We start from the raw sequence: 26,460 nt of genomic DNA, 5'->3' as shown, positions 1-26,460 counted from the left end.
AAAGAAAAAGTGAACAAATCCAAAATATCAAAGTCTGGTTATGAGGATAAAAATGTAATTTGTGTGATGATTAAGAGGGATAAGAAGGTAAAACAAACAAGTAATGGGGAAGACTAAATAACTTTTGTAGTTGAAAGTGTCCCAGCAGAAGCACGTCTGACAAGTGACAGCTCCCCCCCTCCTTAAACCAGAAATCTAAGTGCAGAGAGAGAGAGAGAAACAGAGAGAAAATATAAAGAAGAGAGAGAAAAGAAAGGAATCCCAACGACCCAGAGAGAAACTAGAAAGAGACATTAAAAAATCGCCAGACAGGAGAAAGAAAGGCTGTGATTTGGGTTGCGGGAAGAACTGGGGTGTGATCCCCCACGCGCATTCCTTGCGCTTGTTACTTGTTACTCTCTCCCCCTCTCTCTTTCTGCACATAATTATCTTTTTCTTTCTCTTGTGATGACCCCAGTGTGATCCGATTCTCTCTCTCTCTCTCTCCTCTCTCTCTCTCTTTTCATCCTTACAAAAGCTACAAAGTTGAATCATTGGCTGCATTTGTCTTGGATCATAGTCTCTCTGCTATGTTGCGGAAAATGAGAATTTAGTGGAGCAACAAGAAGGGGAAGAAGAAGAAGAAGCTGCTGCAGATATTGGGATGTCAAAAAGCTCTGCTTTTGGGTCGTTTACATCTTGGTACTCTCTCTCTCCTTCTCTCTGCATTTCCAAATTTTACAGATATATGCGTATGTTCGTACGTGTGATATGAGTGCATAAACGCATATACTGTTGGGTTTGAAGTGTTTTTGGAATTTGGGTTATCGTCTACTTGAATTTTTCCATATGGGATGTCTGTTTATTGGCATGTTACATTGAAATAATTGGGTGTTGAAGCTTGAATGTGTTGTGTAGTTTTTGATAACCAGGTTCTTTTGTTCTCTGTGTTGTCTACTTGAATTTTCTTTTCTGTTTTTTCAAATAGTTTGATGCATTAATGGTATAGTCTCTTACTTGGAAGTACTTTGTTAACAAAACCATTTCCATGGGCCATGTTAGTTACTTATCCACCACAAAACCTTTTTCCCCAAATAGCAGAAATGAAGAATTTAATCCAACTTGTCTCACAACCAGGATATCATCTTATCAAGAGTCATCATTTCTTCCTCATTGTGTTGCAACTAGGATATAGAGGTCTCATTAATTAGCCATTAATTCTGATTAGTACAATCATGAAGTGCATTTGCGTTTATTGCGTTGTTTTAATTTTAATTTTAGTAGTTTAGTTGTTAGTCAAACTACTGAGGAGAGGGAGGGGGATAGGTGGTACAAGATGGATAGTCACAAACAGAAGTCAGATGGTGGGTAAATAGTGAGAGAACATGACAAGTTATGGGAAAAATTTTCCTTCAAATGGTAAAGAACAAAGATTTGGTTTGCCGGTTTCAATGCCTATGTAACAATTGCCGTACAGTATTTCTTTACAAACCACTTCGCATTTTTCAGAGAAAAGGCAATCCTTTTCATCAATTGGTGGTCTTAAATTTCATTAGTACTGAATTATTACGTGAAATTCTTAGACAGAGCTTTGAAGTACTAGGTATGAAGTACATTGTGGAAATCCTTTATAAACTTTTTCGTGCTTAAATATGTAAAATCTGATTTGATGTAATTTCAGAAAAATGAATATGTTGATGCGAGGAGATCTTGATCCAAAGTCAATGCAAGCATACACTGGTTCTCTGAACGATGTTTTGAGGACAACTATGCTCAACCAGGAGGTTATGTTTAAAAAGCAGGTATTACGATATTATAAATCACAGGATAAAGTTTGAGTCATGTACCGGCATAATTTTGTGTGCATGTACATGATTGGTTTTTTTTTTTTTTTTTTTTCAACTGTACATGATCGGTTAGTTAACATATAAAAGAACTTTGTATTGGGCAAACCTTGACATTGATTGATGGTATGTGAGGTTTGAAAAACAGAATATGTATCAATTACACATGTAATCCTTATGCTGCTTAATTTCAGCAGATAAGAAACTTTGGCTTTTACTCTAAAGCAGGCTCCAATGTACAGTGGCCCTACATGTGTTTAAGGAGAAAAAGTGCACAAAATAGGCTCCACCCTACTTAACTTTCTTGCTACTGATTTCCCTCCAGGTTCATGACCTCCATCATCTATATGGGATACAGAAGACACTGATGCAGAACGTTGGCAGGATGGAGTTTGGTAGATACAATTTCAGGAAGGCTAGTGCTGAGTCAACTCTGTTACCGTGCAGAAATTCTACACGAGATGAACCTATGGTAAGTGATCTTTGACTTCCTAAGCCTTAGGATGAATGGTTCTATGATAAAGGAGAATGGAAGGCAGCCAGCTCCCCTTTTGCTATTTTTTTGTACTAATGTGTTTGGTGGTCTTTTGGAACTGATAGACGCAGGTTTAATAAATAATATTTGGACCAAAATATGGTTTTTTCATTGTTACATGCTCACCAACTAATTTACTCTTAAGATCTTTCTACATTTGGTGTAGCCTGAAGCAGAGATAAAAGAAATATCTAGCCTCTATGAATGAGTCGATGAGCGACCTAGTTTCATTTCAGATTATTTGTAATTAGATAGTGTTAATGTGATGAGCTTGTGCTTGTGCTTGTCTTTCAAGTTGTATTAACACAATCTATATTTCAGGACTTCTTAGAAGGGTACAAAGGTGTATATGATAAGATTCAGCCGAGGACTCCTGATCTTAAACTTCCCTCGGATCAATGCGTTAGCTATATTGGTAAGAATCTCCTGAAGAATAATAATACAAGAGACCACTTGAAAGTAACTCTGGGACTTAGGAGTTCTCTTTGTTGTGATAATTTCACAGATCCAGCAGAGTTGACGCTTTCCCTGAGCATTCAAGACGACAGTAGGAGAGAGGGAGGTACTAAGAGAACTTGGTTTGATGTAGAAACTCATTCCTGCTCACACCAAGTGATTGATTTAGAGGAATCAATTGAGAGGACATCAATCGAGGGTTTGGAACACTCACCCTCTTTCAGCAGTGCTACTCCAATAAAAAACTTCGGGGCCAAGCACGATTCTGAAGTTTCTGTCCTTGTTGATCCTATCGTCTCAAGTTGTGGGAAGGAAAATCTATTGTTTCATGCTGCAGACAGTAACCCCCATTCAGATCACAGTGAGTGGAATCCATTCAATCAAGGTACGGCTCATTTATCTGTGTAGAGCTATGTTTCATAGTCTGCATTAAGTTGAATTTCAGAACTTATAGTCTTGTGCATTTTGGACTTTGTGTTTGTCTCTTTTTCAGGACTAAAAAAGCTTTCTGGTGGTGTCCCAATTAACAATTTGTCCACCACAAGGCAACATTTCAGTTCATGTGAAGCAGGGCTTCTGGACCTCAACAAAATTCAGCATGATGATTCATCTTGTCTGTCAAATGATCCTACAGTAGCCCATCCTTCAACAGCAAGCTCATCACATGCTTTTCATGGATTAGTTGGCAAGGTAGAGGAAGGCACTCCTTGTTTCGGAACTGGGGAAAAGAAAAATGATAATGACTCAAATAAAGCTTCTGAAACGTTTCAAAAAGATGATTCTGGAGATTTTGCTTCCACGAACTCCAAAAGAAAAAATGAGAGAACAGATTATTGGGGTGGGAATTCCAAAGTTGATGTCTTGAGCATAAGTGAAATGGGCCATGTAAGTTTGGAGGCTGCGTCTAGACCCAAGATAGACCTCTGTGAAGCAGTTTGTTGTCACAGTAATGACCCTGGTAAGGGAAATGACGGGTTCATCATGGGACTCCTAGACAGTCGAACTCGTTCATGTGAAGCTGCTAAACAAGCAAACCATGAGAACAACAAAGCAGAAGACCCTATATTTTCACATTCTGATCTTAGTCAAAAAAGAGATCAAGATGGACATGGAAATATATCTTCTGCTTCATGTAAGCCGGGCTGCATTGGTGATAATGATTCCAGCAGCATAAAGACTATGCAATCTGAGGTTGAGTACAGAAACTCAAATCCCTTTTGTGTTGATCAATTTTCCGAAACACATGTAGGGTATCAAGTTTCAGAAACCTTAATGGTTGAACAGGACCAAAGATCTTCCAACAACAGTCAATTAAAACACAAATGCCCCAAGAAGGAAGGAGAATCAGCTGAACTCGATGTTTTGATCAAAGAGGCAGCCGAAGCACTTGTCGGAATCTCATTGGAGAACTCATCTGGTTATCAAGATTGTCCTTACAAAGTAGGGGTATCAAATAAGATGGAAATGAAGGAGAGTGAGCAACCACAGTATTCTTCTGATTCTTTCGAGTTAATCACACTAAAGCTAACAGAAAGCAGCGCGGATGACAATTGTGTGTCATCAAAGCCTTCTGAAGTAGATTACACTGATAGAAAGGATTTTGGTGTTAAGTTGAGAAGGGGGAGAAGATTGAAAGATTTTCAGAGGGACATACTTCCTGGTCTGGCATCCCTTTCCCGGCAAGAAATTCGTGAAGATATAAACATTATGGAGGCAGTTTTAAGATCAAGAGAGTACAAAAAATTAAGAGCCAAGGCGGCTGATGGTCAAAGCTGGTGTGCTCCTGTCAAAAACAAACGTTCACGACTAAACTATGTTCCACGGAGGAAAAGAACTTTATGAGAAGTTTTAAGTTGGGAATGGCATAGATCTGAGCAAGTATTTGTTTGTAACCATTGGCTGCATATAACCTTATGTTCTGACTTTAGAATCATTTAGCTACTTTCTGATTCATGTACTGATCTTAATACTAGTATTGGTAACTGGATAAATGTTAACCCTAATCCCGCAGAGATACAAAATTAATGATTGAGAAGGTGAGTTTGCTTGTGTCATTTGAGTTCTCCATAACAAATGTTTTCTTTATTTTATTTTTCTTCTATTTTTTGGGTGCTTCACGAGAACTGTATAATTCGTTCTGTTAGATTGCTGCAATCTGGAAGGGAAAGAAAAGGATTGTGTGCCTTACGAGTTCACCATAGCCTTAACAGGATAAATTGTGATGAAGCTTCTATTTTACAAGAGCCAAAGTTGGTTTCTAATTCGAATGGTTTCCCAAATGAAATGGGAATTCCATGAAATGGATAAACAAAAATTGTACTGATTGTTCAAGAGCATAGACCAGAAAATTGAGAGTCTGCTTTATTCTCTGTAATGAACAGATTTTAGATACAGGACTTTGGTGTGTACTTAGATTGGAATTAGATTGCATTAGAATTGAGAAGTTAAGGGGCTTGTAGTAAGTGGTTAAGAGCATTTACTCCTACACCCGAGGTCCTACGGTTGATTTCCCCCTTTCTCAATATCGCTTGTGAAAAAAAACAATTGAGAATATATCAAGGGCATATCAGACTGTCAAATGTGTGATCTAGATTAGCAATCTGGCAACATGCATGTCAAGTTTTGTTTCTTGTATACGCTTCCAACTTCAAAAGTCTCAAAGACAAATCAAATCAAGAAAACATGAATCATTATTTTGAAATCTTTGATTCAACTCTATAGTTAGCTATCACTATAGTGTTTGCTTACCGAACAGATAAGAAAGCAACGTATATACCGACCATAATGTTTGGGACCTTTGCCCCAAAACCGTGGGCTTGGAACTTGAAACCCCAGGCCGAATTGGTATTTCAAAATTTGAATCTGAAACATCGAAATCAATTACAAGATAACATCTTTTAAGAATCTGTCAAACATAGTATAATATGAAATTTATCTTACCTAATCCAAATTAATTCAATTTAATTACAATCTAATCCAATCTAATTTAGAAACATCTGCTGCATCATACGATTTCTTTAGCATGAAAATCCAAGGAAACTAATAAACAATTGAATAAAGTGATGAGTGGAAGCAAAGCCACTAATTGCCACCCTTTGGGAACAAGCATGCTTCAATCATGAACACAAAAGATAAATGCCAATAGTCCAAGCCCTGTTTAGTGATCAGTGAGAGAGACTGCTACGATGCCTCAATCATGTCAACTCTCCGAATCCTCATGCGTCTTCTTCCTTGGCTTGTACATGCCCCACACCAGCTTTATGTAATTTTGATGAGATAATGGCATTGAACTAGAAAGATATTAGTATGTTAAATTCTCAAATTTTTTTTTTATTGAGATAGTGATTTTTAAATAGCTCCAGTATGGCTGGGACTTGTAAGTGTAGCTCACATAATTAGGAGCATTTATCATGCACCGATGTGTGTGTTGGAATCTTTTTTCTGAGTATCGCTTGTATCAAAAATAGCTCCAACATGCAAGTTTATTCGCCTTTGTTTTCTAGGACTCCACTCGCTCTCTCAATCAACCAATTAAGATTTTTCAGATGTTGTATTGGTTAGTGCCTTAGTGGGTTGTGAAACTTAAGCCACCGTTGACTAAAAGGTAGATATAATAGTATAATACAGTTGTTTATTTCAAAATATAAGCAGCCTTCATGAAGTGGATGATGAATAATTTATCCACTCAGACACTGAAGCAACATAGTTTTGATCCATTGGTGGTTTCTGCCACGTTGGTTTTCAGGATCATGTTTAGCACTTTAGCCCTCATCACAGCCTCACCTTGTTTTGGCACAGTTGAGGTTGTAAGAAATTAATTTGGTAGGGTTTGGGATTGACTCGTGAAGAAGGAATCAGGTGTCTGTGTTTCAATGAACCCAGGATTGGATTTCAAAATTCATGAGGCTGCTCAAAGTAGTTTGAAACATGCCCATCACCTGTTTGGTTGTGTATCTGAGAATAAACAAAAGAGAAGTGTTCAAGAAGTAAGCTTGATTGCTCAAGATGCAGTGGAAGAATTCAGAAAACTACTTGCTCTCCTTGATGGATCATTGTTATCAAACCAGAAGAGGATCAGAAGAGGTCCTTTGCCAAAATCCCATGACATAAACCAGGTTGAACTGTTGGACTCTCCTAACCCTTCATCCCAAAATACTACACACAATTGGCCTCAGCCTCATCCCCAGCCCCAGCCTCAGAATTGCTTTGTTAGACAGTTTTTTAGTGCTGTTCATCAAACTGATCAAGCAACTGCAAATGTGATCCACAGTAATAGCTTTAGCATGGGTAGAGAGAAAAAACCAAACCCGGCATTGCAGCAAGGGCAATCTGAAGCCGGTGTGGTTCTTCCTAATAATTTAATCATGGGGTTGAACCAATTCTCACAAAAGCCTACTAGCACTTCTTTGATCAGTATGGATGGAAGTAGCCTTAACACGCGGATGATTCAATATTCGTCGTCTGAACTCTTGGCTTCTCGAGATTGTACCTCTATGTTTTCTTCCAAAAGGAAGTGCGGGGCGAAAAGTGAAGAAGTCACTCCAAGATGCCTAGTCTCTGCTGGTGGATGCCATTGCTCAAAGCGAAGGTATTGAAATCCTGATTAAAATGCAGTCCTTTATGTCACTACATTTTGTTGGTTTACACAATATTTATGATTGGATTTCTGATTTTCTATCTTCTTGTGTCCTGCTGACGGTTTTTAATTTCTTGTGTTTGTTCATCTCCTAACAGGAAACTTAGAATAAAGAGAAGAATCCGAGTTCCGGCTTTAAGCAATAAGCTAGCTGATATACCTCCTGATGACTATACCTGGAGGAAGTATGGGCAGAAACCTATTAAGGGGTCTCCATATCCTAGGTATGTCTGTGTTATTTTATTTTTGCCTCTCCATAATGATTTCAAATCTTAAGGTCTAGATTGTTTAATATGTATATTTTCTCTTCTGTTTCATATATTTTGGCTTATTCATCATACACAAACAATCCATAGCTTATGGCAGAGATGAAAGTTAGTCCATAATTCCATAAAATGAATGAGTCCTTACTTGGCTGGAAGAACAGAGGAAAATGAATGAATTATTTCAACAAAATCACTTCCCTTAGTTTGATATGCTTCTTATAGATTATTACCCTAACATTGTCCTTGGATATAGAATTTGCAACAATATATTAGATGATGGCCATGAGCTTTATATGTGCTCTTCTTGAATGTTATATATATGCTTAGCCATTTCCAAGCTTAGCTGATAAGTCTGTCCATGATGCTTTGCCTTCAAAGGAGTTATTACAAATGCAGCAGTGTGAGGGGATGCCCTGCAAGAAAGCATGTCGAACGATGCTTGGAAGATCCTACCATGTTGGTTGTTACATATGAAGGCGACCATCAACACCCCAAGATTACATTTCAAGCACCTACACTTGCGATTTAAGTTAACCGGTATAATAAATCCAATGGATGCCAACATTTCAGAGCTTGAACTGGTTTTGCAGTGTTAGCTTCTCTTCTGTCCTAAAAACTGTTAAAATTGTAACTTGTAAGTGTAAACTAGTCCTCTGTTTTTCCCCCCTTTTTTTCTGTCTCTTAATTTCCTAGTTTGTCCTGCTTCTGGTATGTAATTGAGTCTTCAATAATGCTTTTTTCAGATCATTGTATACATTCTCTTTAATGATATATGTTGACGTGAGTATACTAACTAATCAAGGAGATTTACTTCCTTGATTAATTAAGGGATTTACTTTCCTATTTTTATATAAGTGATAAATCATTGTACAATTAGGAGATACTTTCCTAATTCTTTATTGTATCTAATTCCTTGTAAAACCCTCATGTAAACTCATATATATACCTCCTTATGGAGAAGAATAAAACCCAACCCAAAGTATTCAAACCATATTCATATTTTAGCATGGTATCAGAGCCTAGTTCTCTTGTGACCTGTGCTTGCGTTCTTCTTGAAATTTAAGTGCTCTCCTTCCCTCCTCTTCAAGGGGGGGAGGGGGAGTGAAAATGATATGTTTATTGATGTATCCCCATTACCGTGACGTAGTCCCATGAAGATACTGCATATCTCTTTACTCTGACGACCCCTTCTCTTCAGGGGGAGAGGGGGAGTGAAGAGAAGTTGTTTTGTCTCTAAACCCTTATCTCGAATTTCTCATATTCAAATCTAGAACTCTAAATCAAATTCCTCATATTTTTCCCCGAATCCAAATCCCTCAAATCTAAAGTCCTCAAATCCTCTTATTCAAATCCCTAAACACATATCCTCAAATCTTATACACATACCTCTTAAATCCAATTCCTACATCAAATTTCTCACATAACCTTCCTCATCTTCTCATATCACATCTTACTTTCGCTGCGATGTCAGGAACCTATACGATTCTCCATCTTATTGCAAACTCACAGAAGCATGCGGTCAATCCTACTGACCTGTCTACCCAGACTCCTGCTTCTATCACCACCACCAAAGGTTCTACTTTTCATACGTCCTTCAAGACCAGATATTACATATGCTGTGAGTGTGGTTAGTCAATTTATGCATTCGCCCAGTGTTTCTCATAGGAATGCAGTTGATCGGATCTTAAGATATTTAAAGTCAGCCCTTGAGAAATGATTAATGTTCTAAAAAAATAGAGATCTTGAAGTTGTTGGATACACATATGCTGATTGGGCTGGTTCCATTACAGATAGACACTCTACTTCATGTTACTTTACATTCGTGGGAGGTAGCCTAGTCACTTGGCGGAGTAAAAAGCAAAATGTAGTTTCTCGGTCTAGTGCTGAAGCAGAGTATCGAGGAATGGCTCATGGAGTTTGTGAATTATTGTGGATCAGAAGACTCTTGATAGAATTGGGCTTCAAGCCAGAAAAGCCAATGAAGTTGCATACTAACATAAATCACTTGCTTCCCGAGTTTACTGTACATTTTCTAATACTTTTCTTTATAACATTAACTTTGTTGATGCCAGAACTTGGCCAATGAAAATTGCCAATGTGGGAGTACTTTGCCAATCTGATTATGTATGTTCCTTCAAATTTTTTATACAAGTGTGTTTGGGCCTAGAATCTAAGGCTGTGCACGGGTCGGGTCGGGCCGGTTATAGGCCCAAATCGTATGCCGAAACGGGCCAGGTCGGCAAGCCCAAATGATAAACCGTGGACCTGTTTATTTGGCCTATTTTCGACTTAATTCAAAACTCGAATTAGGCGGGCTGGGTTGGTTCGATTCGGGTATCTGCCGAGGCCCAACAAAAGCAACAATTGAAGGTTTTTTTTTTTGTTTTTTTTATTTTAAGTTTTCCAGGCCTATTCTATTTTTTAGGTCAGATTTCCAGGCCAATTCAAGTTTGAGAGTTCCTGTATGGTTTTCCAGTTTCTCCAACTTTGCATATCTAAAGTTTATCATCATTCAAATACTTTTAAAAAAACCTTAAACCCTAAGAAAACCATCATTCACCACACATGTCCAAATACAGAAATCATTATTACAGACTATAGCAAATTGTGAGAGTAATCTCAATCACAATCTGCATATTTGCAAAGTTCAAAAGAAAATCCAAATAAAAACAAATAAATGTATTTAGTGTAAAGCTACCTATGTATTGACAGTGCTAAATCACAAGAATCCCAGTTGAGAAGATCTGATCTCTTGAACAAGATGACCCTGAAACTTCCACAGATCTTAAAGCTTCTGATCTGCACCGTTTCCATATATTAATACCTGAAACAGGAAAAAAATCGAGAGAGGGAGACTGAGAATGACTGAGAGAGAGCGAAAGAGACAGAGAGAGCGAAACCGGCTGAGGGAGACGAGAGTGAGTGACTGAGCGAGAGCGTAAGTGATTGAGAGAAAGCGGCTGAGAGAGAGAGAGATCGGTTGAGAAATGTTTGAGTGGAGGAAGAGAAGAGGCAGAGAGTTTGAGAGGAGGAAGAGAATAATAGGCGGAATGGAAAAAAAAAAAATCGAAGCCCTTGAAATGTTTTAGGGTTTCGCTCAATCGTGTTAGCAAAGAGTAGGAAATGGCTTACACTCGACGAATCATTATTTGACACGTGTATTATTTTTATTTTTAATAATATAATTAAAATATTCGGTCCGGTCCGATTTTGAGCAGTTTGCTGGTATTTAAAATCGGCCCAACACGGTTCAGGTTCGATTTGGCCGGTTTTTTACCGGTTCTTTGATTTTTTAGTCTAAAAATTGAACCAAACTACCTTAAGCAGTTCGGTCGGGTTTTCGATAATAATGCTCACCCCTACTAGAATCCGTGTGCCAACCCAGTTTGGCTGATGGGTTCTTTTTTTACAAAATATTTGGCTTTGTTTACCAAAAAATGGTGAATGACGCATGTTATTCAACTATTATGAATTAATTTAAAATTAATTTGCATTTCTGACAGTTGAGAAACAAAGTTACCACCAATAGTAATTCAATCCAAAAGATCAAAGCTATTTGAAATAGTTCTTTTCCAAAATTCACAGTTTCTTAGTTGTTAAGGTTTGTCAGGTTAATTTCCTCACCGTTGGTGACTAAACTCCAAGGAGAATTGATGACCTTAGAAGTTGGGAAGTAAAAGTCAAACTTGCTTTAGTTGAGAATCACGGCTATTTATTACATTGATCGCCGAAATTTTTTCTACCACCAGGATATTTGGATATTTATGGTACCAACATTGGCAGAATCTGGGCATTATTGTTCACTTCATTTTAGTTGTTGCAAGGAACAATCATGAAACATTCAGGAAGATTGATGAGCAGGTGCCAAAAAATGACCAATGCTTTGACTGACAAAACATTTGCCACTTGTGCATTAAATGAAGATTAGTCCAAAACCAAAAATATCCAGATTTCTCCCACATCATTTTTCTCCTATATATTCAAGAGTGCCTGGACTGGAGAAGAGACACCCAACCAACCAACTAATCAAGCAAAAACTCAACAATCAATCCATATTGATCAAAAGAAATCAAAGATCATACAATCTTACAACTACCAAAAGTAGGCAAGCAATCTTCCTTAAGAAGCAATCCAGCTCAAAAAGAAGTTCATAAAACGAAGAAGAAACCAAGATTTCCTTCGCATCTAGATAAGGAAAATCAGGCAAAATTCAAAAGAGATTAATTCCTCTTACAAATTTGGTTCAGCAAATTAGATCAAACAAGAAGAAGTCAAGTATTTCATCATATGAAATCCTCAACAAGCTTTTCAAAGACATCTTAATGTCTTAAAATTGTCTAGATAGCTTCCATATTAATCAGAATCAACCAAAACAAGTACTCGTCTGTAGTTCTGATCACTTTCACAGCCTCTTCAAGGCTCAACTTGTTTATAGCTCTGCCAACTTCAAACTTGGTATTGAATTCCAGCTAAACTCTATTAGTTGAAGGTGTTGACGTGCAATTCCAGTGCAGAAACATTCAGTCCAGTCAACAAAAGTTCAGTCTAGCCTCATCATAAGTCATCATTGCAACTATGTTTTCAAACAGAAATCAAAGTCCAACACCTCTGAGAACTGCATAGGTTTAGAGATTCATTTGATGCTTTGTGCTTCAGGCAGTTCAACTTGGATTAGTTTGTTATATTCTCCATAAATTTGTGTATTTTGCTTTGCTTACTAGTTTTGTTTAAATAAATTGTGAAGTCCTCACCCGTCTAAGGCATAGAAAAGAAACTCACTTGTGAGGTTTCCCCACCCAAAATCACAATCGTTTGTTTAAAATCTATTACTTTTGGAGCAAGTATATAAAGTCATTCAAATCTGTTAGGGTATTATCTGCTAACAGTGGCACGCTCACATAAAATAAAGTTAATCCAAGAAACCATTAAGTAGTTAAAAGATTAATGTGGAATTGTACTTAGTCTTCAACATATTCAAATATAAAAAGGGTAAACAAAGCGATATTAGGGAAGAGAGGAATCGAACTTAAGACCTAAGGTGCAGAATAAATACTCTTAACCGCTTGAGGTACAAGTCCTTTGCATGTTCCTTCTATTTTAAGCTCAAGAAAAAGAATGAAGGACTACATAATAGTGCAAGATAGGCAATGGACTTTCCTCATTACAAGTCCTAGATGGCCCAAGTGGGCTCCAAAGGGCTCAAAATTTAAGGGCCAGCCAGAATGTGTGGCCGACCATGACCAACTCTACGGAGCAAGTTTGAGCCTCCACCAAGTTAATAAGATTGTTTCACTGAATTAACATATATGCTAAGTTATATTACATAGTTATGTACCTAGCTCAAGCTTCGGCCCTCCGAATCCGATCTGGTACAGCCAAATCTCCCACATATCTTTTGTAAACAATTCTAAATTGTCTGAAGTGAAGCTTTTCAGCCTGGATTTACCTACCATTTTGCCATCATTGAAGATAAGCAAAAACTAAGAGAGACATTCCAAGATATCACAGCCTTGACACTTGAGATACGTCTGAGATGTAAGACAAACCATCATTCAAGCACACCAAACACCATGTGTTTTGATTTTATCTTTTAGTTTCAATATAAGTTTCGTGGATATCACTCGTATAGACTTATCTTTTAAGGGTTTTGAGTTTAGGGTTTTTCTGTGCTACAAGTGGGATTTGATTACAATTTCTAGACATTGGATGCTCTCTTTTTCCCCCTTTTTCTAAAAAAATTTGTTCGTCATCTTTTGTAAGATATAGGATTTAAATCTTTCATTGCAATTGTGTAGATCCTTTTATCATTATATCCTACATTGAATCATTAAGGTCCTTTAAGAAACATGATTTTTTTTTTTTTTTTTTTTTTTGCAAGTGTGCTCCAACGCTTATTGAATGATGGGTGTAGAATGTAAGATTGATGCATGAGTGGGTGATGAGTACTAGCAGCAGAAGGTGTAATATAAAGTTGGGCACCATCCTATGTTATTTACTCTCAACCATTAGTGATGCTTGCTAAAGTGGTAGGCCCAAATATCAGTCCTTGATCCATAATAAGTTTAGCCGCATGAAAAACTCCAATTATGGTTCATGTAAAAAAGATATTTCAAAGCAATTTCAGAAGAAAAATAATATTATTTGTTTTAGGAAAGCCAACATGATTGTCCCTTGAAACTGCATGCCCTTTTTCTTCCTGATCATGATCACAGGCAGAGACTATGATTAATTTGTAGTCTTGGATAAATGTATAAAGAGTCTAAGTTCACATAAGAGGGAATGATTCCACTTAGGGGAAAAGTGACTTAGAATGATTGATACATTCCTAAGTTGAAGATTTGTCATATCAAACCAACTACTTAGATCATATATCAATGGTTGAGATACATCATTTTTCGTTCTACATCTACGCACGTCATATAATTTTATATGATTTGGTGGTAGATATGCACAAATTTTCAACTTAAATTCATATTAAAATATTACTAATATTACGATTCATACGTGGTAACAGGGATGTAAGTTGAACATTTGTAATATGCTATTAGATCATATATTAATGGTTGAGATGTATATGTGTGCATATATATACATGGGAAGCCAAAGTTAGCCCTAAAGTGGTCTTAGCTCCCCACCTCTTTTACAACCCTCTCTAACACTTGGAAAAAAAAATAAAATTACAAGCTAATGTTCGACCTTGATTTAAGATGATAAAATCATTTATAATTAAGTTTTAATTTTGACCGCCAAATCTAAAAACTTTTGCTCCGCAATTGTGCATATATATATATATATATATAATGGATACTACTTGTCTCCTTACAGGGTAAAGAGATATTCATCTTTTGAATCATAGTTTGCTACATATGTAAAAATAATTCATCAAAAATACAAAAATAAAAATTTATACACACACTTCGCATTGCTATTGATAGAAATGTAGGAGCTTCTGCTTACATAATAAAGAAGGAAGGAAGTGTTTTTCATATATAATTAGGCTGAATATATATTTCAGATTCAAGTAACATCTATAAAATCTTTTAGAAAAGAAGTTTAGATGTGAGGCAAAGTTATATTGAAGATCAATCGTGAGAGGATAGATTTGTAGAAACATACGTGTAAAGGGAGATTTCCTCGTTTCTCTCAAACACACAAACACAAAACACTACAAGGGTTTCTGCACTGCACTCATTGAACAAGGTAAAAGTGACTCGTGGAGGTCAACGTTACTGTCCTCTTCTTAATCAACCTTTTAATTAACTAGGTAACTCAGAACTTCAACATTAATATAATTTACCCTCCAAAAAAACCTCCAATATTGATTTCTTTTTGTATTAACTTGTGTAGGGAATATGATGAATCGATGGATGGAAAATTGATCAACCATCTATTTCTATAGCTCTTTCCTACAAATAATCATTTCTCTGTAGACGTGAAAAAGGATCTTTGTGTTCAATCTTCCATCATTTTGGTAGAAAAACTTTTCCTTATAAAAGTGAGTATGCCCCTCAAATTTTTTGTCCAAAAAGGATGCACATATTTGTCACCATAATTATTTCTCTTTATAGCCAATCTGCTTCCTTTCTCCTCCTCATCATAAACAAGAAGATATAAAATTATATCTTATGTAAATAAGTCACACGTCCTATGAAAACTGATAAGTTTGGAACCACCGAAACCACTAATTTACGACAAAAAAGAACAACTTACAAGATATACCTTGACCAAAAAAATGAAAAAATAAAGAAAACAAGATATTCTTATGTCTTACGTATGCAACATGGTTAAAGAAAGTTGAAGATGTATAGGATCAAATTAAGATCAGAATGATGATTTTGTTTTTTGAATATGTGGTCCAAGTACATTTTGGATCAATTTTTTTGTTTTCTAAACTCGTGAGATTTCTTTGACGAAAAAGTGGAATGTAATCTTTTGCCGGGTTAAGCGTTTTAAGTTTGGGATGTGGGGTTTAGAGTTAAGACTAGTATAGAGACTGTAGAAACAAGAAAGAACGTTAATCTTTCTTTCCAACTCAAAATTTACTTTTGTCCAAAATAAAATCATGACGATACAAATTAAGAACTTGCCATTCCTCTTTAACATACATATGTGTTTCTTTAATTTATTTATGTATAGAGACTATCTCATTGGAACCTTGATACCCTTCTTTGTAAACCTCAGGACCACTTATAAAATTATTATAACTGATCAGTACAGATATATTAAAACAGTGGGGCATATATAATTAATGGCATAGCTCCATAGCAGCGATATGTGAACAATTTGAAATTCGAATGCAGGATGGCTTGCAAAATATACTGTAATGTTAACTAAGCCTCTATTAGAAAAGATAATGGGTAGTTGTGTTTCATAAAAATAGGACTCATTATTTATTTATTTATTTTTTTAAATATGAAAAAGTGTGAATTTACCATATTATTTTCATTTAATTAATAATTTTAATTCTTAATGTTTGCATTAATCAATGTCATTTTCTGGTATTTTGAATGTTTTACTATTTTCTGCCTTTTACTTTATATATTGCAGACATACAATCTTAATCAAGATTGAGAAAAGAGACATGACATGTTCATTTTGATCGTGCCAAAAAGTGTTTTTATATAATTAAAAGTGCATTTTACAGCATTTGGCAAAAAGAGAACAAATAAAAAAAAATTCCTGAGGTTTACTAATTAAATACTTTCTAAGGATGAACATGGACGACTACTGGATTAAAAGTGTTTTTGGTTTACATCATTTGAAAGGAAGAGAAAAAAAGTGTTTTCAAAAGAAGCATTTCTTAGGTGAATATGTGAGAAGTACTTGAGTTTTTCGTGGTGAAAAAAAAGAAGAAAAAAGTTCAACACAAATTCGAGTGTTTTCTTTTCTTACAGCATTTGTTAGAAGGAGACAAAAGTGCCTCGTGTGGTTATTGAGTAAGCACTTGTGTGTGTGTGAAGATGCAGAGACAGACACTGGTTATTATATATATCAGAAAATATTACACCATGCAAATGTCGCATTTCAGTGCAGAACGTCAGTGCAGAACGACAGGTCCAAATGCTGTCAGAATAAAATTTTCTTTTTCCCCCAAAACAAAACATGGCCAAAAGCAGCAATGGATGCTGTGCATGCATGGATTTTGCATTGGTATGGTTTCTTTGTACTTAAAAGGTGGCCTCAAATCTCACAACGTTATTAGTACACAAAACAAGTGTCAAATTTTAATGTATAAAAAAAGTACACAGCAACACTAGGCCAGGAGGGATTTATTTAGTACTTGAAGAATTTATTTTGTTCTTCCCCACTAAACCGTTGCCAAAAAGCGCAATTGGTGCTGCGCATGGAATTGCATTGCAATGCATTGATGTCTGTGGGGGAGAGAGATGGAGATAGTGGGGACAAGAAGATCTTTGGACTATCTTCTAAGAAGATCCCCCATTTATGTACCTACCAAACAGAACTTTTCTGTACTCTTTTGGTTTATAGGTTAGCCTACCCTACATCCTCCCTACTGTCCTATACTTCTATGGCCATCCCCACCATGTCGTGAAGGAGAAAACTTTGATGCACTAGGTACATGAGGCGGCTTAGGTTTATGGTCGCTGAATTTGCCTCTGGAGTTAATTGGCTAATTCACTCCCCAAAGTGAAATTTCTAAGCACTTCACTTTTATATATTATAGGCGCACAAGTTTGATGAGTGAGATTATACTGGACTATTTCAATTAAAATGGATAAGAGTCTTAACTTTTATTTAGAGAAATTATATAATAGTACTGTACCACCACGTCGGCTGGTGATACTCATGTTCAAAATTTGATATGTGTATAATTTTTTACCCTTAAAAATAAATTTAAAAGAATTTTAAAAACTTAAAAAGAAAAACCCAAAAATCATTTGCCTCATCGATAGTGACGAAGCCCCTGTCATGACTATCTATCTCTCTATTTGTGAATATGGTGACAACCCATGGCAAATGAATCCTTCGAGTTTCACAATCAAGAAAAAAACTTGATTTTGCTCTTGATGTATGTTGAAAGCTTGGATTCCTCAAAGACCATAAACTCACCCCCCAAGAAAGTTTCAATCCAAATTCCTTGAACCCTACCCGTAATTACAGAGGAGGGAAAGGAAGAGAGAAAGACACAAAGACATGAAAAAAAAAAAAAAAGACCAATGGCAGCCATGGCAGAAAGGTGGGGTTGGGGGCTTTGTTGCACGTTCAAAGAAGGGGTTGATGTTGCCGAGGAAATTTCATTTATTTATTTTAGATATTTCTATTTTTGTTAAATTAAATTTAAATTGAAAAATGGATTTTAAATCCAACTGTATAAATTTTAAATTTTTCTTTAAAAAGTTGTACACATATAAAATTTTAAGTGGAAGTATCATCGGCTGACGTGATGGTACAGTATCATTCTATAATTTCTTGTTGTTTGGTACATGCGCTGAGACTAAACTTATTAAAATGGATAACAATCCAGCATATTGTGTCTTACAAGTCCCGCTTAGAGGGGACAAGTAGGACTCATAAGGACTGGTTTGGACTCAACTCTCTAATTCAATCCAAGTCGAGTCATCGGAAAAGACAGAGAGGAAAAATTGGTCTAAAATGTAGGATAGCCATACCAAACTTAAAATGTAATGAGTCGATCAAGTGTAGCTTGAATCACAATAGGCATATATATTGCCAAAGTTAGGAAGGGGAGGGAGTATTCTCACACGCACAACCAAGGTGTCATGAAGGTTCGAACCTAAGATTACTGGTCTGCAAATTAAGGCCATTTTCACTGGCTAGATACCATTAACGATCGCAACATTTTATTTAAGTAGTAGATAAAATATATCAAGGAACAATAATGTAGATAAATTGACTGATTTTGTGATAAAAAAAAATACTCACACGTGCTTCTTACTAAAATATCTTAATATGATTTAAATTAAAATAATTATAATTATAAATGAAAATAATTGATCAGAAGGGCGGTGGTTAGGTATTTAAATAGGCTATAGCTTAACATGATTATAACACTTCAATTAACAACGAATTATAAATAAAATCATTGATGCTACAATATATTATGTGTTTTCTTGGGGCGTGCTTCATTTTTATTCCTATCATAATGTTCTTATGTTTCAGTTCAGCCATCGTGCCTCATAATATCATAATGTTCTTTTGCTTCACCCATTTACCTCATCGACAAGTTGCTTCACCCATTTTCCTTCACCCATTTACTTTTAAGAGCTTTTATTTCAAATGTTTTTATTACAAAAAAGTTGTGTGAGTATCGTTTCCTTGTTTTTTATTTGTGCTGTGATTATTGCTTTGTTGAGGATATAAATTTAGATTGCGACTACACTTAGACCCGCGCATTAGATAGATGAATTTATATATGCTCATCACGTAACTCATCTCATAATGAGAAAGATAGAAAATAAATATATATAAAACATGTTACATGGAAGTTACACTCGTGATCTGGAGTCCATTGTCTTGATCAAACCCTTTTGCTTTAAGCCAGAAACTGTGCAGCTTTCTGTACTATTATTTATTACACCAGATTTTCTATTTGTTAGCTGTTGCCAAAGATGGTCCCTTTTTTTCACACCAAAAAAAAAAACAAAAACAAAAGCATGGTCCCTTTCGCAATGGTTAAGATAGAAAATGCCTGCTTTAATTACTCAGAAAAAGAGAAAAAGAGAAAAAGAGAAAAGGTTAACGTTAATATAATATACTTATCTGCAGTCTCCATATATAAATTGTGATGGAGAAATCTTAATCTTTGGCTTGCAAAACCCAAGTAAGATCTTCTCCGAGAGAAGTATCTGCTACAGACACTATGATTTGGGGCACCCTTAATTTTGCAAGTCACTGTCATCAAAACTTTAAGGTATGTACTTCTAAAGTTCCAAAAATCTTACTATATCTTATTTGTCATGACCCTGCTTTTTAATTTACAGTAAGGCAGGTGCTCTGCTGTTATTAATTTTGGCATTGGGGCAGAAGGACCAAGAAATTGATTAAAATGTTTTATCTTTTTGGGGCAGAAGGACCAAGAAATTGATACGTGGGTTAACGTGAAAGGGATTAGAGTTGGGCACAGAATATTGCTATGCAGATTTGAAAGCAACCCCTGAGACGCACAGAGAAAGAGATGGGGCAAATTGTCAGGGAGTTATAATTAGAAAATGGCTTTGGTTGGTTTTGACTTCAACATTAGTTCAATGTACTGTGGATGCCAGCTTCAGAAGGGCATCCAATTCCAAACAAGGTAATTTGGTCCTTTCCTTATATCTTTTGTTGTAGTTGGTAAAAATCAAACAAAGTTTCTGCTAAAATATGAGAAGTTATGTGAAAATATTTGTTTGTGGGAATTTTTTGTATATTTCTCTCTTTGTAGGAGGTCATATTTATAATATAACGGAGTCTTAGTGACCAAGTAAAATAATAAATTCATTTTTTTATTTACAGTAAGAAATCAGGAATTAAAGTAAATCAATTATAATTAATATGGGAATCCTTGGTGTGCAAGGAAAGTTAATGGTCCACAAGTCACGCCAGCACTACTCCTCATGTTGGTGCATAGATTTCGCCAATACCCAACTGGTCCAGTGAATTATGGAACGCTCTACTGGAAATTGCATTTATCAAAATATCCGCTAATTGATCCTCGGACTTCACGAAAGGAAACTGAATCACTTTAGCCTCAAACTTCTGTTTGATGAAGTGTCGATCCACCTCAATATGTTTGGTGCGATCATGTTGAATCGGATTCTATGCAATAACGATTGCAGCCTTGTTATCACAAAAGAGATTCATTGTGGATGTAGGTTCATACCCAAGTTTAGTAAGCAAGTTTCTTAACCAAAGGAGCTCACAAATTCCTTAGTCATACCTCTGAATTCGGCTTCTGCACTAGATAGAACTACTACTTTATGTTTTTTGCTTTTCCATGTCACCAAATTACCTCATACGAATGTGAAGTAACTAGATGTGGATCTTCTATTTGTTACACTACCTGCCCAATCTGCATATGAATACCCATCAATATTCAGATGACCATGTTTTGAGAACATAAGTCCTAGTCCAGGTGCAGACTTTAAATATCTAAGTATCCAAAAAACTATATTTATGTGGTCTTCACTTGGAGAATGCATAAATTGACTGACAACGCTCTATGGTCGGTATGTGACAAGTAGATCAATTTTCCCACTAACCTTTGATATCTTTCTTTGTTAGTTGGAACTTGATTCGGGTACTCTCCAAGATGATGATTTTGAACAATAGGAGTGTTTACAAGTTTGTAATCTAGCATTCATATGTCTGTCAACAAGTCCAAGACATATTTCATTTGAGAGAGAAATATGCATTGCTTTGATCTGGCCACCTCAATCCCCAAGAAATACTTGAGTCCAGCTAGATTCTTCATCTCAAATTCAATAGCCAAATAGTCTTGTAGTTGAGATATTTCCTATTTATCATTCCCAATAATAATCATATCATCAACATAGATTATTAAAGCAGTTACCTTCCATTTTTGATGTTTCAAGAATATAGTATGATCTGTGTTATTCAGTCTGAAACCATTGTTCTTCATCGCTATGGTGAACCGTCCAAACTATGCGCGCGGTGATTGTTTCAATCCATACAATGCCTTTCGTAATTTGCATACTCTTCCAATCTGAGTAATATTACATCCATGAGGAATGTCCATATCCACCTCATCTGTGAGTTCCCCATTCAGGAAATCATCCTTTACATCAAATTGGTGTAGTAGCCAATCCAAATTAATTCCAAAAGACAGTAAGACTCTGACGGTGTTTAACTTTGCTACTGGTGCAACGGTTTCTTCACAGTCTATACCGTATGTTTGTGTGTATTCCTTTGCCACAAGTCTTGCCTTGTATTGCTCGATAGATCCATCAACATTGTGTTTTATAGTAAACACCCATCTACATTCGACAGTCTTTTTCCCTTATGGTAAAGTTTCCAGTGTCTAAGTCTGATTTTTCTCAAGACCTTTCATCTTTTCCTTTATAGCTTGAACCCACTTAAGGTCTTTTAATGCTTCAGCAACCTTAATTGGGTTATGATTAGCAGACAACTGATACACAAAAGCCTTGAGTGGTTCAAACAGTTTCTTAGTGGATACATAATTCGCAATTAGATACCTTGATGTCTTGCTAATATCTGGTGAATAACGATTTGGTGACTTTCTACGATTTTGCCTGAAAGATAATTGATATCCAATAAATTTATCCTCTAAATTCACAAGTGCAATATGAGTAGTTACCTCAAAGATATTCTCAGGAGTTTGGTCCGTTCGTACTGTTAAGTGAGAGGGGAGTCGTCAACTTGTTGCTTTAAGTTGTTTGTAAGAGTGGGACTCAAATCAGAAACAGCTTCGCACGGGTTAGGCGATCAATCATCAGGAATGGACGATTGATCGATTTTCGGCAGAGAAGAACATTATGTTCTAGGCTCAATGCGATCGATCGTCGGTGTTGGACGATCAATCGCTTTTGTGCAAACGTTTCTATCTCTCTATCTGTGTCTTTTTGAAAATCAATTCTTCAAAGATCGGGGTCTGAATTGAGATCTTGGTTAGATCTTGGGTCAGGATCAGGTTCGGGGTTGGGATCGGATCTTGAGTGAGGATCGGGTTCAAGGTCTGTTTCTACATCTTTAGGAACTGAGCCATCTAAGCACTCAATTCGGCTAGAGTCGGGTCTGGTTTTGCATATTTAGGAACTGAGACATCTGACCACTCAATTCGGCTAAGGTTGGGTGAGAAGGAGAGGTGAGGTCAATGGTATTACCTCCATGAGGAATACAAAAATGATCCTCCCCCATGGCGGCGGCAAGGGTTTGAAACTAGAGTTAACAATCTCAATATCGTTGTTTTGATACCATGCTAAAATATGAGAAACTATGAGAGAATATTTATTTGTGGGAATTTTCTGTGTATTCCTCTCCTTGTAGGAGGTCATGTTTATAATACGACCGAACCTTGGTGGCCAAGTAAAATAATAAATTCATATTTTTATTTACAGTAGGAAATCAAGAATTAATGTGTGAATTCTTGGTGTGTAAGGAAAGTCAATGGTCCTCAAATCACACTAACATTTTTTTGGGGAGGATCGTGGGGGTTTGAGGGGGATTTATAAGCTATGTTGTGTGGAAACTCACTCTTATCCATCAAGGGTTGTTGGTCTGAGAGTAAATACTCAACTAGTAAAATTATAATCTATGAGAGATGATGTTCATAAACGATGCTCAACTACTAGCTATAAGTCTCACAATTGATTGTTGTGTTGAACGAAGATAAATTGTCCTAATTAATTTATTTTGGTAACACCAACAAGTTTAAAAGTACTGCTATTTTCACTCCCCTTTCCTATTTCCCCATCCATTTTATCTTCAACATTTTAAAGATAAATTTACCCCTTTGTAAAATGACTTATGAAGATAAATTTACCCCATTGTTTGATTTTATTCCATGTTGAGTAGTTCAATTACTTTTTTCTTTTTTTGGGTCTGCAAGGTGTTGTTTCTATTCCTTTCACCTTTCTCTTTTTACGCACAAATGGAACACAATAGAAAATGACCCTTTCAAATGTACATTTTTCTTAACATTTATTCATAATATTTTCCCAAGCTACAAGGCAGAGAATTAAAAAACTAAAAGATCCATAAAATCAAAATATTAAACTAAAACATTTATCTAGTCCGTCAAACACAACTTCATCCTCTTCATATCTCAACTACTAATAATTAGCAAATATAATTTGATTGAATTAATAATTAAAGGGTGTTTTATGAATAATGGTGAGTGGAAAGATAAGATTGTGTTTTTTCAAATTTACATGGTGGGTGAGAAAATAGGATATAGGGCGGAAATAGTAGCACTCAAAGTTTAATTATCACTTAACCACATATCTCTAGAAGCCCTAGCCCCCTCTCTCCTAAAAAACATTCCTAGAGCCATTTTCAATTTGAGGGCGAAGGAAGCCACTGTTCTTCCTTCCTTCTCCCATTTTCTCTTCCTCCTTTCCCCTCTTCCCCCATTTTCAGAGACAAAATGTTCCCCTATTTTCTTTGTTTTGTTAGGATTTTCCTCCAACCATTACATGCGACTGCACTAAGTTTTAGAGACATAAATAAGGTAATAGGCTGATTTCTATGACAATAATTACAAGATTCCATATTTCTTGTGATTGATCATTTAAGAGCTGACTTTTATGTGTTCTTACTTGATTAAGCAAACCCATCACCACATATTATAGAGAAATTTTTGCTTAATTAAGCAAAATGACGAACCAACAATAGATACAATGGAAACAAAAAAGAAATGAGAGGAAGACAAAAATAATTACATACTACTCAACCAATTGTATTGGTTTACCGATTCCACTTCCGAACCTCAAATGATGAAGAAGTCATCAACCACACATATGTGAGAAATGAACTTTTGGACATTGCAAACAAATGCTCAAATCGAAAGTTTAGCTCTAAACTCAGTGACCAATGCATATACATGCTCTTTGCATAGAAGATGACGAGGGTTCCTCTCATGGTGGTTTTTACCTCTTCATAAGGTGCAAAGGGATGGTGATTTGGGTTTTGGTTTTTGGGTATTTAGCTTTAGCATGTGGGTCTCTCACATGGTGCATTTTTTCTCATCTTATTTTGCCTCTTTACGTCTCTAATGTATAGGTATGACGCTTTATAGGCCTTTGTCTTTTTATTTGGGTTCTATATAAACCAAATATATATGACATTCCAGTGTGGTGTTGAAAAGGAGTTTTCCCCACTCTTGCTATGATAAAGTATCAATCTTCAAGTTTCTTTCCTAAGTGTCTTGAGAGTACAAATATATAATTAGTTCACCATAGTATTAAATTGAAGTGTTTCAATTTAGGATTATCGATCATTGAATCCTGTGAAATGAACGCCTATAGAACTGCCTTGTGATTGTCAATGTTTCTATTTGTGTTTGTTGATTTACATTAATTTCATGTAAATTTGTTATTGTATTTTGTGATTACAATTTCTGTTAAGAATTATTATTATCTTTAAATTCATATTTTCTATTGTTCGACCAATATATATATCTACATATATGCATTCCTTCACCATTATATCTAATGTGTTGTACCTTTTAGTAAGATAATATATAACATGTTCTTTGTTTTTACCTTTGAGTTAGTGTTGGGGTCTTTTTCCTTCGGAAGGCTTGTCAGGACTTATTGACTCTTGGATTGCCATAAAATGGTGAATCAAGTCTTCGTTGCCTCTTTTTTTTTTTTTTTTTTTTTCCGAGTTAGCGAGAACTAGACCCAAAGCATACCGAAGGAGAAGCAAGTCCTAGGATGGTACTATGTTGTTCTTCCAGCAGCTGCGTATTTTGTGTTGACGTTTCCGGTAGCTCTGAAAATGGGTGAAGGTGATTTGCTGATGTTGAACAAAGATTATATGTGCTTGGCATGAGAGCTTGGAGTGTGGGAGCTAAAGATCCACAAGTTTAGCAAATGAGAATGCATGTGCTTAGCTTGGTTATGGATATGCTTGAGTTCGGGTATTGAGCATTTGTTGTTTGAAGTTCTGGCGATGGTGATTTAAGAGTTAAAACCATAACCAAGCATTTAAATTGAGCTAATTTTTTCGCATGTCGTATTGGACTTTAAATGCTTTTAGGCTTCTCGTGACTTTTTGGGCCTCAACAGTTAGATTACAAGTTAAAGGAAAAATTGTGTATTTTTTAAATGAGTTTTTACCTCATAGATAGATATATTGTTTATTGATGATTTCTTTTTATTGTTGTAGGTGCTTTATGAAGGGGGGGAAAAAAAAGTCAACATTTGAATGAGGAGGAAAAGATGCATGAAATCACTTTCTTAAAATTTATTTTCATTTTTAGTTCAAAGGGAAAAATTGGTATAAAAATTGAAGAATAAATGTCAAATGACTTGAATCAAAAAGCAAAAATATGTGAACTAGACCTAATAGCAACCAAACGTTTTGAACTTAGATCTAAGAACCCTAAAAAAACCACATTTCACTTAGATTATAGGGATTTACTTTTAGCAATGTAACAAGGGGTAAGAATGTACGTTGGACCAAACTAAGACCTCCCTTAGTGGCATAGATGACTAGGAGGTTATATATTTAACATCATGACAAGTTATACGAAACTCACTCTTAGATGATCAGAATATATAGTAATGCTCACCAACTTTTTTCCTAACTCTTTATTTCAACTCTCTTACATAGAATGGGTCCTACATGAGTTTTACATATGATTGGATAATCTCATTGTTCACACATCCTATACAGGAGTTGGATAAGAGTTAAGAGGAAAAAAAAATTTGGTGTGCCTAATATTATTGTAGAGTAAATACTCAACTGGTGAAGTTATAAGCATCGCGTTTACTATTGTGCCAAACGAATATAAATGTCCTATATATTTACAATGTTTAAATCAACAAATTTATCACTTACCCACATATCTCGTTATTCATTTAAACAGGACACGGTACGAGACTAAACAAATTAACACGGTACAAATACAAAATAAGCCCAAACTAAGTACAATGACCAATTTGGCTTTGATAAATTTCAAACACTAAAAAGTATAAATAAAATCGGGCCCATTGTTCTAGACCATTTAATGCATGACCAAACACGATACGAGCATGAATGGGAATGGGTCGAGGTCAAGGCTATGGGACATGCCATGTT

General features: G+C 35.8%; 2 protein-coding genes across 2 annotated transcripts; both read left to right on the top strand.

Annotated features, from left to right (window-relative positions):
• On the top strand, positions 138-4,868 carry LOC18777483. Its single transcript, XM_020564437.1, has 6 exons — positions 138-681; positions 1,661-1,781; positions 2,149-2,295; positions 2,680-2,773; positions 2,864-3,199; positions 3,308-4,868. Exons 2-6 carry the CDS (start codon positions 1,665-1,667, stop codon positions 4,654-4,656), a joined length of 2,043 nt encoding a protein of 680 aa, XP_020420026.1. The 5' UTR covers positions 138-681; positions 1,661-1,664; the 3' UTR covers positions 4,657-4,868.
• On the top strand, positions 5,880-8,554 carry LOC18776508 (probable WRKY transcription factor 15). The gene is made up of 3 exons (XM_020563402.1): positions 5,880-7,402; positions 7,549-7,674; positions 8,095-8,554. The coding sequence occupies exons 1-3, from the start codon at positions 6,687-6,689 to the stop codon at positions 8,243-8,245; spliced, it is 993 nt and encodes a 330-aa protein (XP_020418991.1). The 5' UTR covers positions 5,880-6,686; the 3' UTR covers positions 8,246-8,554.

Source organism: Prunus persica, chromosome G5 (assembly GCF_000346465.2).
Source record: "Prunus persica cultivar Lovell chromosome G5, Prunus_persica_NCBIv2, whole genome shotgun sequence".
NCBI classification, from domain to species: Eukaryota; Viridiplantae; Streptophyta; class Magnoliopsida; order Rosales; family Rosaceae; genus Prunus; species Prunus persica.
The sequence above is the reverse complement of the archived record's forward strand: the minus strand, read 5'-3'. Positions and strand labels throughout refer to the sequence as shown.

Bases quoted from the DNA above. Each gene is read 5' to 3' on its own strand.
- LOC18776508 (XM_020563402.1), top strand. From the start codon at position 6,687: ATGAACCCAGGATTGGATTTCAAAATTCATGAGGCTGCTCAAAGTAGT. The intron at 7,403-7,548 runs GTATTGAAATCC...ATCTCCTAACAG, and splicing joins TGCCATTGCTCAAAGCGAAG to GAAACTTAGAATAAAGAGAA. The intron at 7,675-8,094 runs GTATGTCTGTGT...TTGCCTTCAAAG, and splicing joins AAGGGGTCTCCATATCCTAG to GAGTTATTACAAATGCAGCA.
- LOC18777483 (XM_020564437.1), top strand. From the start codon at position 1,665: ATGAATATGTTGATGCGAGGAGATCTTGATCCAAAGTCAATGCAAGCA. The intron at 1,782-2,148 runs GTATTACGATAT...ATTTCCCTCCAG, and splicing joins AGGTTATGTTTAAAAAGCAG to GTTCATGACCTCCATCATCT. The intron at 2,296-2,679 runs GTAAGTGATCTT...TCTATATTTCAG, and splicing joins CTACACGAGATGAACCTATG to GACTTCTTAGAAGGGTACAA.